The sequence below is a fragment of the Oryx dammah genome, unplaced genomic scaffold, assembly GCF_014754425.2.
Source record: "Oryx dammah isolate SB20612 unplaced genomic scaffold, SCBI_Odam_1.1 HiC_scaffold_4, whole genome shotgun sequence".
NCBI lineage: Eukaryota > Metazoa > Chordata > Mammalia > Artiodactyla > Bovidae > Oryx > Oryx dammah.
In genome coordinates, this window is record NW_024070188.1 from 35,317,097 (window position 1) to 35,336,765 (window position 19,669).

Here is a 19,669-nt window from a genome sequence, read left to right on the forward strand (position 1 = left end):
CAGTATTCTTGCCTGGAAAATCTCATGGACAGAGCAGCCTGGTGAGCTACAGTCCATGGTGTCGCAAGAGTTGGACACGACTTAGTGACTAAACCATAGAATAGATATTGATTCCTTTCCTCTGAATGTTGGTTACTTAACCTACAATATACTGATATGTTGATGCTAAAACCCTGGTTAGGTTCCAAAAGGAATGATTTCTAACCGCTTAGGAATCACTTCAGTTTAATCGCTCAGTCATGTCCAACTCTTTGCAACCCCATGGACTATAGCATGTCAGGCCTCCCTGTCCATTACCAACTCCCGGAGTTTACCCAAACTCGTGTCCATTGAATTGGTGATGCCATCCAACCATATCATCCTCTGTTGTCCCCTTCTCCTCCTGCCATGAATCTTCTCCAGCATTAGGGTCTTTTCCAATGAGTCAGTTCATCACATCAGGTGACAAAATTATTGGAGTTTCAGCTTCAGCATCAGTCCTTCCAATGAATATTCAAGACTGATTTCCTTTAGGCTGGACTGGTTGGATCACCTTGCTGTCCAAGGGACTCTCAAGAGTCTTCTCCAACACCATAGCTCAAAAGCACCAATTCTTCAGTGCTCAGTTTTCTTTATAGTCCAAGTCTAACATCCATACATGACTACAGGAAAAACCATAGCCTTGACTAGACAGACCTTTGTTGGCAAAGTAATGTCTCTGCTTTTGAATATGCTGTCTAGGTTGGTCATAACTTTTCTTCCAAGGAGCAAGGATCTTTTAATTTCATGGCTGCAGTCACCATTTGCAGTGATATTAAGCCTCCAAAATTAAATCTGTCACTGTTTCCATTGTTTTCCCATGTATTTGCCATGAAGTGATGGATCAGATGCCATGATCTTAGTTTTCTGAATGTTGAATTAGCCAATTTTTTCCTTTTCCTCTTTCACTTTCATCAAAAGGCTCTTAAGTTGTTCTTCATTTTAAGCCATAAGTGTGATGTCATCTGCATATCTGAGATGACTGACTTTTCTCCCAGCAATCTTCATTCCAGCTTGTGCTTCATCAAGCCCAGCATTTCTTATAGTGTACTCTGCATATAAGTTAAATAAGCAGGATGACAATATACAACCTTGATGTACTCCTTTCCCTATGCTAAACCTCTCTGTTATTCCATGTCTAGTTCTAACTGTTGCTTCCTGACCTGCATACAGATTTCAGAAGAGGCAGGTCACATGGTCTGGTATTCCCATATCTTTACATATTTTCCAGAGTTTGTCGCGATCCACACAATCAAAGGCTTTGGCATAGTCAATAAAGCAGAAATAGATTTTTATTTTTTTGAACTCTCTTGCTTTTTAAATGATCCAGTGGATGTCGGAAATTTTATCTCTGGTTCCTCTGCCTTTTCTACATCCAGCTTGACCATCTGAAAGTCCACAGTTCATGTATTGCTGAAGCCTGGCTTGGAGAATTTTGAGCATTACTTTACTAGCGTGTGAGATGTGTGCAATTGTGTAGTAGTTTGAGCAATCTTTGGCATTGCCTTTCTTTGGGATTGGAATGAAAACTGACCTTTTCCAGTCCTATGGCCACTGCTGAGTTTTCTACATTTGCTGGCATATTGAGTATAGCACTTTCACAGCATCATCTTTTAGGATTTGAAATAACTCGACTGGAATTCCATCGCCTCCACTAGTTTTATTTGTAGTGATACTTCCTAAAGCCCACCTGACTTCACATTCCAGGATGTCTGGCTCTAGGTGAGTGATCACACCATTGTGATTATCTGTGTCATGAAAATCTTTTTTGTATAGTTCTTCTGTGTATTCTTGCCATCTCCTCTTAATATCTTCTGCTTCTTTAGGTCCATACCATTTCTGTCCTTTATTGAGCCCATCTTTGCATGAAATGTTCCCTTAGTAGCCCTAGTTTTCTTGAAGAGATCTCTAGTCTTTCCCATTCTGTTGTTTTCCTCTATTTCTTTGCATTGATCGCTGACGCATCTAATTTACATGTTTGTGTGTGTCTAAATTTGAACTAAATGAATTGAACTCATATCATGCAAGGACAGATCAGTTTAAAAATATAAGCACCTTAATTCTTCATGTTGAAAATAAAGGGCTCCCTTTTCTCCACACCCTCTCCAGCATTTATTGCTTGCATATTTTTGGATCGCAGACATTCTGACTGGTGTGAAGTGGTACCTCATTGTGGTTTTGATTTGCGTTTCTCTAATAATGAGTGATGTTGAGCATCTTTTCATGTGTTTGTTAGCCGTCTGTATGTCTTCTTTGGAGAAATGTTTATTTAGTTCTTTGGCCCATTTTTTGATTGGGTCGTGTATTTTTCTGGAATTGAGCTGCATAAGTTGCTTGTATATTTTTGAGATTAGTTGTTTGTCAGTTGCTTCATTTGCTATTATTTTCTCCCATTCAGAAGGCTGTCTTTTCACTTTGCTTATATTTTCCTTTGTTGTGCAGAAGCTTTTAATTTTAATTAGATCCCATTTGTTTATTTTTGCTTTTATTTCCAGAATTCTGGGAGGTGGATCATAGAGGATCCTGCTGTGTGGAGATTCCTTAAAAAATTGCAAATAGAACTGCCTTATGACCCAGCAATCCCACTGCTGGGCATACACACTGAGGAAACCAGAATTGAAAGAGACACATGTACCCCAATGTTCATCGCAGCACTGTTTATAATAGCCAGGACATGGAAACAACCTAGATGTCCATCAGCAGATGAATGGATAAGAAAGCTGTGGTACATATACACAATGGAGTATTACTCAGCCATTAAAAAGAATACATTTGAATCAGTTCTGATGAGATGGATGAAACTGGAGCCGATTATACAGAGTGAAGTAAGCCAGAAAGAAAAACACCAATACAGTATACTAACACATATATATGGAATTTAGAAAGATGGTAATGATGACCCTGTATGCAGGACAGCAAAAAAGACACAGATGTGTATAGCAGACTTTTGGACTCAGAGGGAGAGGGAGAGGGTGAGATGATTTGGGAGAATGGCATTGAAACATGTATAATATCATGTAAGAATCGAATCGCCAGTCTATGTCCGATGCAGGATACGGCATGCTTGGGGCTGGTACACGGGGATGACCCAGAGAGATGTTGTGGGGAGGGGGGTGGGTGGGGGGTTCATGTTTGGGAACGCATGTACACCTGTGGTGGATTCATGTCAATGTATGGCAAAACCAATACAGAATTGTAAAGTAAAATAAAAAATAAATTAAAAAAAAAGAAAATAAAGGGCAAGACCTTATTTCCCCCTTTTCTAGAGCACTTGGCTTGGAAGATTGTGTTTTATAAGTTTTTCTTTCCCTATAGCTTTAAAATGTACATAAATCTTTTTAGGAGTTAAATAAGCCACTTTTCAGTTTTAAGGAATATGTTCCTCAAGGATTTGGGACCTGTCTTTTTTGGGAGCTTGGGGGGAAATATAATCATAAGGAAGCTAATGTCCCATCTCCTAGTTTCTGTGAAAGAATAGGAGCCTACTTTGGTGGGCCCTCACTGCAAATTGCAAACCCTCCTCTTGTCATAACAAAAGATAATTTTTCTTTGGATGAATTCAGTTAGCTAACACATATAGTCACTGTAATTATCAAATCAAATTATCTAATCCAATAATATAAACATGATTCTACCCATGTTGAGTCTCAGAGAGGCTTAGTAACTTCACCTATGACTCCTGGGACACAGGTGGAACTAAGATTTATATGTAAGTCATGTCTACAATGGCCACATATTACAGAAAATACGATAGGGCAACACATGCAAGGCACTCATCTTTGGAATTTAGTGCTTGTACATTTCACTCCTGTGCTTTGACTTTTTTTTTTTTCCCTAATACCAGTGATTCATTGATCTTACTTAGTCATGCTAACCAAAGGATGACAGTCTGGCACAGTCAATCAGGCTAACTAATCTATAATATAATTTGAATCCATGGCCTTGGAGTAATCACCACAAGGCACCAACAAAATAAATTCATGGTCTAATGTTTGCATATAAAATCTATCGGGACAGACTCTGTTTTCATGAGAATTATCCATATTTATTGTTTAGGTACCATGTGGTCAACATTTATAGTATTAATGAAGGCTGCTCACATTGATGCTCACAATTCATCACATTCCCTCTGGAAACTTCCTAGATTCTAGCTTTCAGAGTTTGTTGATGATGTCTGTGGAGCATGCATAGCTTACTGAGACTCATCTGTTTTCAGTGACCTGAAATCTAGGCTTTAGCAAATATGCCAGGAAAATACAGGTGTATTTTGGCTTTTTGTTTGTTTGTTTAATTTAGGCTCTGAAAATTATTAGATCTCAATTGAGACTTGCAAAATCACTTCACCAACATTAAAATTATGCTGCTTGTGCAATGAAAAAATAGAATGCATTTTAATGGAAGGTTTGACCTGCAGAAAGATGAATAATTTGCATCAATTTTTGTGCATTATGTTCAACTAATGAAGACAAATGTATTCATTCATTTTAGTAAAGCTGAAGAACTAAAGACCAGCAATTTTATGCATCTATAATGATGAATATTACAGTACTTATTATATGATGAATTGGGAATTCTAGAATTGGATGGTGAGCAAAACAGGGGAAAAACATGCTTCTCATATTGATTTCTATTTTTATAAACATGGGCATCTGCCTTAAACAAACAACATGCCTCTTTTTAGTACTGATCCCAATCTCTCACTTAGTCAAATAACAAGAAATAAAGAAGCAGTGAAATCTCATGCATTTAACATTAAAAAATACAAGAAAGAAATTTCACATTGTTCATGTCAAAGTGATATCCTTCTACCATAAAGAGTCTATGATACCATAATCAGCCTAAAGTCCTAATGTAACTTTAGGCTGATTATGTGGGAGGACATTATAATGAGATAAAAGTAACTTAAGAATTATTAATAGGGCTATAGCTATTTTATATTTGTTAATATAAAATGTTAGAAAATAGTTTATAAAGGTAATATTAAATTCCAATTGTGAAGTAAGAGTGTATCTTATTTATAAGTGAAGTGAAGTCACTCAGTCGTGTCTGACTCTTTGCGACCCCATGGACTGTAGCCTACCAGGCTCCTCTGTCCATGGGATTTTCCAGGCAATAGTACTGGAGTGGATTGCCATTTCCTTCTCCAGGGGATCTTCCCGACCCAGGGATCGAACCCGGGTCTCACTCATTGTAGACAAACGCTTAACCGTCTGAGCCACTCTTTATAATTGCATATAAAAGAAATAGATATATAGTAGAAATAAGATGCAAATAATTTTGTGTAAATAAAATAGAAATAAAATGTAAATACATTTACACAGAAAATTTAATAGAAATATAATGTATATAACAATTTTGTGTCTGATAAAATTGTCTTTAAATTTAACCTTAGTATTAAAGACATATATAAAAAATAAAAGACATTTATAAAGCCAGTATCTTTGCATTCATCTTTATTTTGTCTCTACATTGCCTATTATGTTCTTCATATATTATACATATTTCAGTAGTTTTCTATGATATGAGTAATTTAATGGGGATTTAGTTCACAGAAATAATTATACATTGACTATTTCAACTTACTATTGATGTAACCCCACAAGTTAAGTGGGGAAACATAAGGTTATAGAAAATTTTAGCATTGTGGATGATAGGCACATAAACAGGATTTCCTGCATCCCCTTTTCAGTTGACTTGTATTTCCCATATGTTATTTACTGGTGGGGGCACCAATAAATGGATGAAGTGTACCACTAGCTTACTGTTAAAGATAGAAACAGTTTTAATGGGACCCTACAGAAACTTTACAATATTTCTACCAAACTGAACACAGGGAAGCAAAATAACACCAACTGGCTCTAATGGATTTCTCTAGATTGCTGCTTTCCTACCAGCTCACAACTGCTGAGTCTGCCTAGTCCTCAAAGTGCACTATGCACTCAAAATTCCAAAGACAGAAGCCAAGAAGGCTTTTAGTATGGGTGGTCAGAAGGGAGACAAGGCAGCTGAAAATGCCATTAAGTAGAAATGCTCCCTATTCAACTAAATAGATTATAAAATGAATTAACAAGCAAGACTGCAGCCTCTCACACACATTTTAGTATTCCTTAATGAAAACTGCTGTGATTTGTTTTTTGCTTTACCACACCCCCACCCCGCATCCAGTTTTTGTTGTTTTATTTTGAATGGATGAAAAGGAATTTCAGTTAACTTATTATAAGAACACCAAAACTTCAAAAATCTACCATACCATAAATATCACATTAAAATAGCACCGCTGCATTCTGGAAAACTATGAAAGGGATTTAATGTCACCACGAGCTTAATTAAGCCAGCTTATGCTTATTTAGTATTTACCTTCGAATCATTGTTGATTGCTCCACTAAGGTATTTTGTGTAAACAGAGCTTCCCTAATTAAATAGCTTCTATCTGAGTCATTCAGTGAGTCCACAACATGCTTTGGGCAGTAATCATCACACTCAGAGTGATGAATGGTCACAGCAGGCCCGTAGATGAATCACAGGAGGCCTGGCAGGCTCAAAGGACACGTGGACTTTCCAGGGGGAAAATGGAAAATACGCATGAGTTTTGAAATATTTCTCAATACTCAGTCCAGAAGAGACATAGTATTTCTGTTTAACCTCCTGCACTTAACCGCACATGCCTCTATGACAGTAACTGAAAATCTGAGTAACAGGAAAAGGAAGGCAAAGGGGGTTCCTCTTTGATCTGTTTACAATATTAATAAAAATAGAATTTTCATTTCAGTTTATGGCTCCTGCAGGCATAAACTCAGAATCCTGAAGAATTTCTCTAGTATCCATCTAAATTTCCAGAAACAGCCTGCATTGCTTTGCTTTGAATAGAGTATCTCCTTGACTTTGGCTCGGAAAAGAAATTCAAATAACCTGTTATTTTTCACACCGAAAAGCACTATTTTAAAAAATTTATTCCTTATAATTAAACAAAATTTTAAAATTAAGTAAATACAAGTTATCAAAAATCATAACTGTTCTTGGATAAGATTATATATTAAGGGAAATGCTAATTAATGAGTTGAGATATTCAGGTTATGATGTTGGTTGAAAGTTTATGGTATGTCAGAATCTTACTCAAGTACTAGCGTTGCATGTCATTTCATTTATTAATGACTTAAGTAATAATTTATGAAGTTATATTTTTGGCAGAGCTGACATAAAAAATCATAAATTACTGCCTCAGAAGCATTTTTTTTCCTCAGAAGCATTTGAGGGGTTAAAGTAGGAAATGCCTGTTTCTAGATTATACCACTTTGATGAATTTATATGAGTTAATAAGACTCATAATGTATGGGAGACTCAAAATCATTTAATTTTGTGCTATTCTTGAATGAATAAAATAAAATTTACTGTTAAGAATTTAATATTATCAAGTCAAACAGAAGAAAACAAGTTATCTGAACAAGAGAAACAAAAAGTATATTATAATACCTGCAGGTGACTGATTTGAATATTTATTCCTTTAAATGTATTTATATTATTCAGAATTAGGCTAAAAATAAAGTGTATATTGAATGTATTAAATAACTTTTGTAATAAAGAGACATTTTAATAAATTTAAATTCAATATTATTTGGCAGTGAAAATAAAAATATGGTGAAATGTTCTTCCTAGTCTATAATTTTGCTATTTCAAAGTATTATTAGATATTTTGAATTTGTACTAATATATACTGATAATTTTATATTAAAATTCCAAGAAGGTCCTTATAAAAGAAATTTATCATATGCTAGCTTCCAATTTTTAAAAATTCATTCTATTTAAAACACTAATATATTACATTATTACACCACACTAACTACATACTACAAAAAAGATTCCACATAGATATATAATCCAACTTGATTTCTATAAGTTTCTCATGCAAGTGACCTTGCAAATAGCAGTGACTATTTTTCACAATAACTAAACTTTTTAAGAAGGGCAAAAGTTGATCTGATCAGCTGAGTTGAGTAGATTAAAAACAAAAAAAAAGACTACATCCTAAGGCTTATAGCTTAATTTGTTTTGTTCTCTCATCTTATCTATAAGGTTAGAATGAGAAGAAATAGAAATTCCAAATGTTGTGTATTTTTCTTAATTTAAAAAGTTACATTAAAAGTAAAGTATATATATATTATTATTTTAAATTGCTTTATATTTTCCTTATAAGTCAATATCTTACAGTAAACACTGTCGAGGGTAGGAATAAAAAAGCTGCTCTTTGTATAGTTCCCATAAACTATAACAGGGAGCTTCCCTAGAACTGATTGAACTATTATCTTTCCTTTTTAAAATAGCTTTCACATCTGAAATATCCCAGTGAGTTTTTGAGAATTATATACTATTTTGATTGATTGGGCTTCCCTTGTGGCTCAGCTGGTAAAGAATCCACCTGCAATGTGGGAGAACTCGGTTTGATCCCTGGGTTGGGAAGATCCCCTGGAGAAGGGAAGGGCTACCCCCTCCAGTATTCTGGCCTAAAGAACTCCATGGACAGTCTATGGCGTCACAAAGAGTCTGACACGACTGAGTAACTTTCACTCACTTTGATTGATTTGTAGAAAGCATGTCCTCAAAGCAAAACAATATGACAGTCTTGGTACACTGATACATTGTATTTACAACTCAAACAAGCAAGTAAACAAAAAACTCTCAAGCTTAAGGTTTTATATTAAATATAAGTCAAATTTCTTTATTTTAATAATTTGAAATTATGAGTGTCATTATGTAACTAACATTCATGAAAAATATCTGTGCTATACTCCAAAGAGAAGCAAGTTAACAGGATGGCCTCCAACAGTTAGAGTTACCTCAGGCGCCTGTATGGTGATGAGGACAGGAACCAAAATGAGATGCCCCAGGCCCCATACTCCAAAGAGGGCCTCTCCAGTGGCTCAGCCTTAAAGACTCTGCCTGCAGTGTAGGAGATGTGGTTGAATTCCTGGGCTGGGAAGATCCAGGAGGATCCCCTGGAAGAGGGCATAGCAACCCACTCCAGTATTCTTGCCTGGAAAATTCCATGGACAGAGGAGCCTAGTGAGCTACAGTCCATAGAATCACAAATAGTCAGACCCGACTGAGGGGATTTAGCACACATACTCCAAAATCCTTATATATCCTCCCCAAATCTTATTTAATTCTCACTACACTGAATCACTCTTGTTCAGTTAGGTCATCACATTGAATAATGTAAAATGCTACACTGATCATTAGCTCCAAAAATTATTTGTTTTCTCTGTTTATAAATCTTGCTGCAGCATCATATTTTTAGATGTAGAGTTCATTTGCTCAACAAATAATTGAAAGTCCGTGGAGTGCTGGCAATAATCTTGTATGGGCTTATAACAACTAAAAGCCCGATATTTCTGTCCTCCTCCATATAATGTAAACCAAAGAGGAAGGTATGGATATACAGGAATCTCACTCCTTTCAGAAACAAAATGAATTTATTTTCTTCAGTTCTTTCCAAATGAAACTGTGAAGCAATAGGAACCCACCAATCACTGCTTCCATTCTTCATATGTGTTAAAGGTGTTTGATTTTTAAAATTTGTTCTGAGACACCAGCAAACCATATTGCTTCACATAATAGTTTCCTTCCCACTTTAAATCAAACTCTAGGAATCTGTCAAGCATATTATCTGAAACACCATATTTAGCATTAAATAGACCCTAGGTTTTCCTAGTCTAACTCTCTAATTTTACTAATTAAAAAAGAGAAATTTAGAAAATATAAATTTCATGTCACTTGTCCAAGATCACAATAAATGATAAGACTAAATATAGAATATCAGTGTGCAAAATACTACATGATGATAGTTTTGAGAATATAATCAGCCTTTTTTCTAACATATGGTAAAGAATCTGCCAGAGATTCTTGCAAGAGACTTGGGTTCAATCCCTGGGTTGGGAAGATCCCCTAAAGGAGGGAATGGCTACCTGCTCCAGTATTCTTACCTGGAGAATCCCATGGACAGAGGAGGCTGGAAGGCTATACTCCATGGTATGGCCAAGAGTCAGACACGACTGAGTGACTAATATTTTCACTTTCACTAAGCTTGAAAATTTATCAAAGTTGCTCATCATAAACTCGAAATAAATGGTACATGACTGCATGAAACTGTTAATTCGTTAGGGAATTCATACAGAGGGAAAGAACCATATGGGATCTAACTAGGGAGTATGCTAGAATTTGAACACATGATCAACACAAAACTATCACAATAAACTCAATCCTTATTATGAATATAAGTTAAAACATTTTGAAAAGACATGTTCCTTAAGCTTATTATAATTAGGATAACTCAATCATCTTTATATGTTAGAATTAATTATATATACTTTGGCACAATAATGGCAAAGCTTTGGATGGTCTGTTCCCGGTGTAAGCAGAAAAGGAGGTTCATTTTGTGTAGAGAATTTTAAAACAACAGTAGCAACAACTATCACCACACACTGGCAAGTCAAAACATGTCAATAATAAAACATCCCTCCCTGTAAAATATCTTTTGTTCATCTGAGTTCTAAACATTTATTATTGAGTTTTAACAACCTTACTTATTGAACTTTGAATTAGCAAATATTTATTTTTTATTCTTTAATAAACATTGTACTCCACTTGGCAACTTAATTGGAGAATCCTCATTATACAGCTTAAAAGTGAAAGTGAGTCACTCAGTCCTGTCCAACTCTTTGTGACCCCATGGACTATGCCATCCATGGAATTCTCCAAGCCAGAATACTGGAGTGAGTAGACTTTCCCTTCTCCAGGGGATCTTCCCAACTCAGAGATCAAACCCAGGTCTCCCACATTGCAGGCAGATTCTTTCTAGTTTTGTTTTGTTTTGCTTTATTTATTTCAACAGTGACTGTGGAGTCATTATTTTTAATCTATCATATTAATGCTGGAATATGCAATGTTACAGGAGTGAATATCTCAAAATTCTCTCAGGGCCAGTTCAAACTATTTTCAGCTATAGTGAACCTGAATAAACTTTACCAAATATGAAAGTTTAATGCTGAATTTTTTTGAAGCTATTATTGCGGAAAATTTTTGGACTTCCTAGACTTTTGAAAGTTGTTAGAAATGATCCCCAAAAAAACAAAGACATGGATAGTATTGTAATTTCTGAATTTATCATGAAATGGGATTTTTTTATAAATCTGTGCCTCACTCTCTAATTATAGTATACATGTTTGTTGATTTGAAAGAAACTTTTCAAAATTAAAAGCAATAAAATTATGAATGAGGATACATTGAGAAATAAGGCTATACCATTTATTAAACACAATTACATGAAAATCAATTTTGACCCAGTTGTTGAAAACTTTGCAGAAGTCTCAAAACTATTATAGTGTCATTGTTCATGATTGTTTTTTAAGCACTCTCTGGTATTTTGTTTTAGCAGCCTAGGTGGATTAGCATATGCACATTCTTTTTCTCACTACTTCTGTTGTGTTATCTCCTTAATTGTAACTCTGACACCTGTGCCTCCTTGTTATATGGACTCTTTCAATTACATTGGACCCACGTGGTTAATCTATGGATGTGAAAGTTGGACTGTGAAGAACATTGAGCACCGAAGAATTGATGCTTTTAGAACTGTGGTGTTGAAGAAGACTCTTGAGAGTCTCTTGGACTGCAAGGAGATCCAACCAGTCCATCCTAAAGGAGATCAGTCCTGGCTGTCCTTTGGAAGGACTGATGCTAAAGCTGAAACTCCAATACTTTGGCCACCTCATGGGAAAAGTTGACTCATTGGGAAAAGACTCTGATGCTGGGAGGGATTGGGGGCAGGAGGAGAAGGGGACGACCGAGGATGAGGTGGCTGGATGGCATCACCAACTCGATAGAAGTGAGTTTGGGTGAACTCTGGGAGTTGGTGATGGACAGGGAGGTCTGGCGTGCTGCAGTTCATGAGGTCACAAAGAGTCGGACACGACTGAGTGACTGAACTGAACTGAACTGACATGGTTAATCCTGGAAAATATCCCCATTTTAAGATCCTTAATCACATCTGCAAAGTCCTTTTTAGCAATAAAGGTAACATATTCACTGGAGAAGGCATTAGCAACCCACTCCAGGACTCTTGCCTGGCAAATCCCATGGATGGAGGAGCCTGGTAGGCTGCAGTCCATGGGGTCCCTAGGAGTCGGACACGACTGAGCAACTTCACTTTCACTTTTCACTTTCATGCATTGGAGAAGGAAATGGCAACCCACTCCAGTGTTCTTGCCTGGAGAATCCCAGGGACGGCAGAGCCTGGTGGACTGCCGTCTCTGGGGTCACAGAGTCGGACACAACTGAAGTGACTTAGCAGCAGCAGCAGCAACATATTCACATGTTTGGGGCATTAAACCAGGGACATTTGGGGAGAGCCATTTTTATGCCCACAGCATGTATGTATGTACTCTAATATTATGTATTTATTGATTCATTAACTTATCATATAGATATATATATATTCATATACATAAATATTAAGCTCAAAAAATGTAAATTTTCATTGTCTTTTCTGGCAATTATTATTATTTCATTCCATGATTATTACTGAAACTAATTTTGTCATATAGAAGAATGTGAAATACAATCATTCCTAGTGTAAATTATTCTAGGTATTTTACTGGTAAAATACTAGTACTCTTAAATAAAACATATACTTCTCTTAAATAAAATGATTATTCACAGTAACCATTTAAAGCTCATTCTTTTAGTCAGCAAAATCAAAGACTATATTCATACACCACTAATCTGAAAAAATAAAGTTCCAAAAACTTTATTTTATTCTTCGAACTTTTTTTTAAGGGTAAAATTAAAGAGAAGGTCCTTTACGGGGGGTGTTGTGGATTTTTTCAACTCTGATATAGTAAAAATGTCTACTGACCATTTTAGTAGAAATCATTTTTTCTTTTGTTACTCATTCCTTTAGAAGCAGATGTCCAACTATTTTCCTGTTTTTATATAGTCACAGAATATAGCAAGATACATTTGTTTGAAGCAAAATTCCTAATGGCATATGGAGGCACTGTTTTTTTCTCCCTTCTCACAGCAACTAGGATTAATGAACAAAGAAGCAGCGGCTGACGTGAAACCTACCCATGGGGGTGCCAACGCCATAACCTTTGGAGTCTATGAGGCCACCAATCTGTGTCAGGTTACAGTTCCGCTGGGTGACAAACTCAATGGTCGTTGACTCCATCAGGAACGCATAATCAGAGGTGAGGACTCTCTGGATTCCTTCTTCATTACTTTTGACGAGCACAGACTGCCTCCTGCTACTCATAAAGGCCCACATTTTGTCATATGTGGAGATTTTTGATTTCTGGGGAAAAACGGGATACATAAGAAAGTTATTCCTTAGTTTCCATGTGATCCTACAATATTTTGATGAAATTAACTATGTTTAGTTTGCTCATAATACTGTATAATTGTATTATTAGTAAACAACAACAACAACAAAAATCAAAATCTGTGAAGAATCATTTCTCAGAGCAATTCTTCATCGTATTTCCAGGCATGGAGCAGATTTATTTAGCCAAATATATAAAAAATGCCCTAAGATTCAAAAGATCACAACTAGTAAATCATAGGAGGCAATAAAAAAAGAAAGAATAAAACAGACTAATAAGGAGGGATTTTTGTGTTTGTATCCCACATGAGTATCTCATGTGTACAATTTTATCTTTCGACATTACTATAGCATCAAATTTGGAAAATGCAGACACTGGACACCGATTGACACTATAAAAGTGTAAGAGATTTTTTTCCCCCGAATTCAGTTGTTGACTATAAGACAGATGTTACATTATCCCCCAAAGACACATACAAATATAAGTTGAAGAGACAAGAGGAATTTGTTACAAATAAGGATATTACAAGTAAGATGACTACATTTCTGCTGAGACACAATCTGGACACCATAGAACTTCTTTTAACCTGCCTCAGGACAACAGGAAATCAATCATCCAGGTCTTACTAACTAAGGATTCCTGGACCAAGAAAATAGAAGAGTTTTTATATCCAGCTGGAAATTCTCAGTAGGGCTTCAGTACGACTTATTGCTAAAGGAAAGGAATGGGTTTTGTTCAGAAGGCACTGCTAAAACATAAACAGGAAAAAGGTTAGCATCTGCTTATGGAAAGCTCATTTGTGAAACCCTTACCTGAGTTTCATTCTTATACCAACACAAAACATAATGTTCCAATTATAAACACAATGAGGATTTTCACCTCATTGGTTGTTCTGCCATAAAACATTGAAACTATTTTCCATTAAATAGGTATACAATCTTTTGCAGTATAAGCATAAATTTAGTCCTACATGTGCCAGGACATAAACGTGATATTATTCCTCCCACTAAAAGTTAGTACAGAATAATATTTTTAAAAATTATGGCACTATTTCAATGATAAAATGGGAAGAAAAAAATTAATTTGGAGTTGGGGAAATACCTGATGGTGCAATATGTGCTTTATAAAAACAAGTAAAGCTTAGAGCTATGAAGCAATAAAAATGCAAACCTTTGCTCTCCAATGAACATTATAACATGCTGATAGGCCAGTCTTTGAAAGAAGGCAGCTAGAGCACCCAGAATGAGATTGGCATGATAACAAATTTGGGCAGCTATGGTGGCATGTCAGTTGTTTTTAAGGAAAATAGTCAAATGTTTGGAGTAGATATGGGAAATGAGAGGAATAGTTAAGACTGTGGTGATATTTTTACTGGAATCATTATGACCAATAGTGAGATTTTGCAAAGATATATTTCGCTATCCAAATTAGGAACATAATGAGGCTAGCTACAACAAGTTCATTTCCTTTCAAAGGTAAAAAATGTTTTCTCCTAATGTTTTGGATTAAGTGAGGTCAAAATACAAAATAAAATCAAAATCAGAGCTCACCTTCAGATTAAAGAGATTTTATGTAAAAAATAAAATTGGACACAGTTTTTGATTTAGTGAATCTGTGACTGATAACAAACACAATCCCATGAAAATACTAAAAATTCATGTATCAAAACTGCATGTTCATTACTTGACAATTTAAAATGTAACATCTTTGTTGTTGTTTAGTCAATAAGTTGTGTCTGACTCTTTTGCAACCCCGTGGACCTGCCAGGCTACAGTATACACATATATACACTCTCTTTTAGATTCTTTTTCCATACAGGCCATTACAGAGTATTGAGTTCCCTGTGCTATATAATAGGTCCTTATTAATAACTTCCTGTCCTCCATTTTTACTTAAATATCTCTTAATATACTTCTGGTTTTCTTGAATCTATTGTCTATGATTTTTGTACAGCTTCAATCATCTTTCCTGTCTACAGAAAATAAGCCTATTCCTAGTATTCTTATATGGGATAATAGGTTTTGATAGAAAAGTTACCAAACTGTTTTGTTTCTCATAATAAACACCCAAATATTTCCGTGTAGAGATATTGACTATCTGCTGCTCACTCACATTTTATATGGCTTGCTGGCTAGTTTGGCTGTCATTCTTTGACTACAGTTTCCAACTGAGCACAGTCATCTATCAATTATGGCTATAAAACACAACACTGTGTAGCCAGATATGGGAGATAAGATTAAAGTCTTTGTAGATTGCAAGTATGTATGTGTTGGTATGTGATGCCTTTAAATTCAAACTATTTCTATAGAAAGTTAAAATACAAAACTAGTCTTTAGGGCCACCTGGAAATTTTATTTCTTTTATAATTTTCAGTAGTGAAGATAGTATAGATGTCAGTTATCACTAGTTTAAAAACAAAAGGCTTGAACAACATGAACTTTACTGAAACACTTAAGTTTAAAGCAGCTAAGATTGCTTGTAAAGTATATGAAGAAAGTATCTTAACAAAACACTAAGGCTGAATATGAAGATTACTATGTACTTTTCTCTATAAATATGGCCACACATGAATAATTGGTTAACTATACTTAACTAATACATAGATAAGTTCTGAATAATGTAGGTCTGAGTCAGAATGATCACTAATTCTTTTTCTCTTGTTAAAAAAAAATATGTTCTTATGCAAGCTCACTAATCTCTTTTAATTTTAGTTTACATGGTAGTCAAATATCTACCAAACTTCTAAGGTTTTTGTGAGGATTAAATAAGGACACTACATGTAAAAACACTATGCAATAGTAAGACATTTTTGTTACTCTATTTGTTAAAAAGAGAGCATAATACTACCAAGTGCTTGGGTTTTATTTTTATTAAAAAACACCAATATCATCTTTGAACACATATTCTCTCCTATGGTGTGAAACTACAAGGCAAAAGAGGATCAGATAAAGTGCAGCAGAAACAAAATTTTGGAAGGAGGAATGCAGATAGATGAATGGCAATTGAGCTAATCAACTTTTAAGGCCCTCTTTTCCCCTGCAAAAGTTTCTGAGATTAGCATTTCCATATCCCTCTCAAAGCCAGAATGATTAAAGGTCTAACAAAAGTAGAATATATTGAAAAACTGTCTTAAAAACAACTCTCTTCGTGACTGCTCCATCCCACCCAAGCAAAGGCCAAGAGGTTTTATTCTGTGGGAAGTAAACAAGAGCACACTGGATGAGTTGATCTAGGCAAGCCACACTTGCCTAGAAGGAACATGTTGGAATCTATAACCAATGTTGAGATCAGTCAGCCCTCTGTCTGTCTTTGATCTTTTAATCTCTCCAGGAAGATATTTTTAAGCAAAATTAAACTTCTCTAAAGAGACAGTAATAATATTAAGAAAACAATAACAACAAAAAAGGTAATAATAGCAGTTAACATATAGAGTTCAGCATGTGCCAAACATTATTATAAATTATTTATACATATTAAATCATTTAAGTCTTGTAAGATTTCTATTAGGTGGTAGATATTTTTGTCACCACTCTAAAATTAGAAAATGAAAACACAGAGCAGTTAATAGTTCACCTAAACTCATGTGGCTTCTTCCTGGCAAAAGCAGGAGGGAAACATGGGTAAATAGGCTACCACTTCATAGTCTTAATTACTGTACTATAACAACTACAGCTAAAGGCACATATCATGGATTTACAAAAAAGTGAACAACTACATCACCCTAAAGTGAAGCTCATAGTTTTTCATCCTTAACTAAGCACTTGTGGCTTGCAGTGAGTCTCTAACATAAATGATAAAGTGGAAGTGAAGTCACTCAGTCGTGTCCAACTCTTTGCAACCCCATGGACACCAGGCTCCTCCATCCATGGGATTTTCTAGGCAAGAGTACTGGAGTGGGTTGCTGTTTCTTTCTCCAGGGAACTTCCCGACCCAGGGATAGAACCCAGGTCTCCCACATTGTAGACAGACGCTTTCCGTCTGAGCCACCACTTGATCTTAGCCAAAGAATAAAACAAATAAAATGATATTAATATCCTTAGCAAGGTAAAAGATATTGCATAAATTCAAAGAAATATTCTAAATGGACTTTGTTGAAAGAAAACACATTCAAAGATCAGATACATATTAAAAATCTGATATAAAAAAATGGAATCCTCAAGTGAAATGTAGAATAAAAGAGGATTTTAAAACAGTGCAACTGACTTGACCTCTAATTTCAAAATACATATATTAAATACATATGGAATTGTGCTAATACTCTAAGATCTAATGCATAAGGAGAAAATAAAGAGACTCAGCTAGTTTTATTTCTAGTAAAATAGAAAATTGTTGAATACTTTCAAAGTAAAAAAGACCATAGGATCTTTAAGGTTAAAAATAGTATATGAAAGCTTTACAAGTTAAATATTAAGAGGAAGATCTCATTTAAGGTCAGTAAGTGGGTAATTAAAAACAAAAGTAATAAATATTTATATATTGTCTGAAAGTTTATGTTCACTTATTTAGAAATAAGGAAATATCAAGTTGCCATGTGAACTAAAGCTCATAGGTGGAAGATGGGGCATGTTAAAAGATTGATCTGTATATTATGTCCTCTCAATCTCCTCTTAGACTAAGGTTAGCTTCATTCCATAAAGTAGCTGGTGATCATTGCCAAGGGACAAGATAAAATCAGGCATGGAGAATAAGCTGCTGAACCAAATGTAAACAGTCTTTGAAGGTTGTCCAGCAACAGTGACATAGAGAAGTGAGGACCTACGCAGAGCACCAGAAAAGACTAAGGAATTGGAATATAGGTTGGCACCACTGATGCCAAATTTGTTAGGAAGGACAGTCTAGAATAGTGTATTATTTAAGAGAAACATGAAAAATGAAAGCCAGGTAATAAACTAAGCATGAAATATAAATTTTCCAAAAGGCAAGAATTAAGATAATGGCAAAGTAGATATAGAAGAGAAGTTATTCAGATAGAGTGTAGTCAAGTTAAAAAATGAATTAGTGAAAAAAAATTAAACATGAGAACATCTTGTTCCACTCCTTTACTTCACAAGTGAGTATACTAAGGCTACTTGATACCCAAAAAAAAAAAAAAAAAAATTAATAGTGAAGACAGATTTTAAACAGAAACTTGCTGATAGGATTTATGACATCATGATTTTAAAGAAGAATTTTAATTTCATAATGAGACAATAATGTCTTTAGCAAAAATGAAAAATATTCCCAAGTATTATCATTATAGTTATATTGTACACAGTAATATAAAGTCAAGTAAATAAATTAAATCAAGTCTCATAGATATTGATTGAAACAAATAGTAACATCAAAGCAATATAAAGGAAAAGTGTTAGTTGCTCAATCGTGTCCAACTCTGTGACTCCACGGATGACTGCCCACCAGGCTCCTCAGTCTATGGAATTCTCCAGGCAAGAATATTGAAGTGGATGGCCATTTCCGTCTCCAGGGGATCGTCCCAAGCCAGGGACTGAAGCTGGGGCTCCTTTATTACAGGTAGATTCTTTACTGTCTGAGCCACCAGGGAAATATATTTAAAATATTCAAAATAAAATAATCTGATTTTCTCACACAACTACACTGTCACTCTAAACACCAGAATAAATTTCTTTCTTTTGGGGTGTGTGTATATGTGTGTGTGTCCCATATTAAGGACACTTTTCCTTCTATATTGGGCAGATTTAGGATGTCAATGTTTAGCAGTGTTTATTTTATCAAAATGCTGAGGCTTGTAAGTTGACTTGGTTTTTGCTATATCAACATAAAACCAATAAAACAAATTCATAAGGCACTGTCTCTTTATAATAGCAGTTTTCAGAGGCTATGAAATGTAAACAAATGGATTTTAAAAATTCTTGTTAAGAATAAGAAATACAAGACTTTTTAAAAATTCACAGATGCCAAAAGATGTTGTGCTTTAAAAATAACATTCAGTGATATGACACGCTTGGGGCTGACGCGCGGGGATGACCCAGAGAGATGTTGTGGGGAGGGGGGTGGGAGGGGGGCTCATGTTTGGGAACACATGTACACCTGTGGTGGATTCATGTCAATCTATGCCAAAACCAATACAGAATTGTAAAGTAAAAATTAAAAATAAATAAATAAATTAAAATAAAAAAAAAAAAGATGATTCCAAATGTAAACATATATAACTTTAGTTTCTGACAGAACTCAAGATAAACTATGCAACCTGAAATTACCTGGCTCTTTGCAGATCTCCAATAACTAATGGGTTTTAGGCAACATTTTTCCTGAGCATTCTAGAG

The 19,669-nt window shown here is 35.1% G+C and overlaps 1 protein-coding gene across 1 annotated transcript in view; it reads right to left on the reverse strand.

The window, feature by feature from the left end:
* Positions 1 to 19,669, reverse strand: part of GRIK2 (glutamate ionotropic receptor kainate type subunit 2) — a 730,896-nt gene that overhangs the window by 29,601 nt on the left and 681,626 nt on the right. The window contains exon 14 of the mRNA XM_040239120.1: positions 13,135 to 13,360. Within this exon, the coding sequence (XP_040095054.1) occupies positions 13,135 to 13,360 (226 nt within the window). The remainder of the gene's footprint in view (positions 1 to 13,134; positions 13,361 to 19,669) is intronic.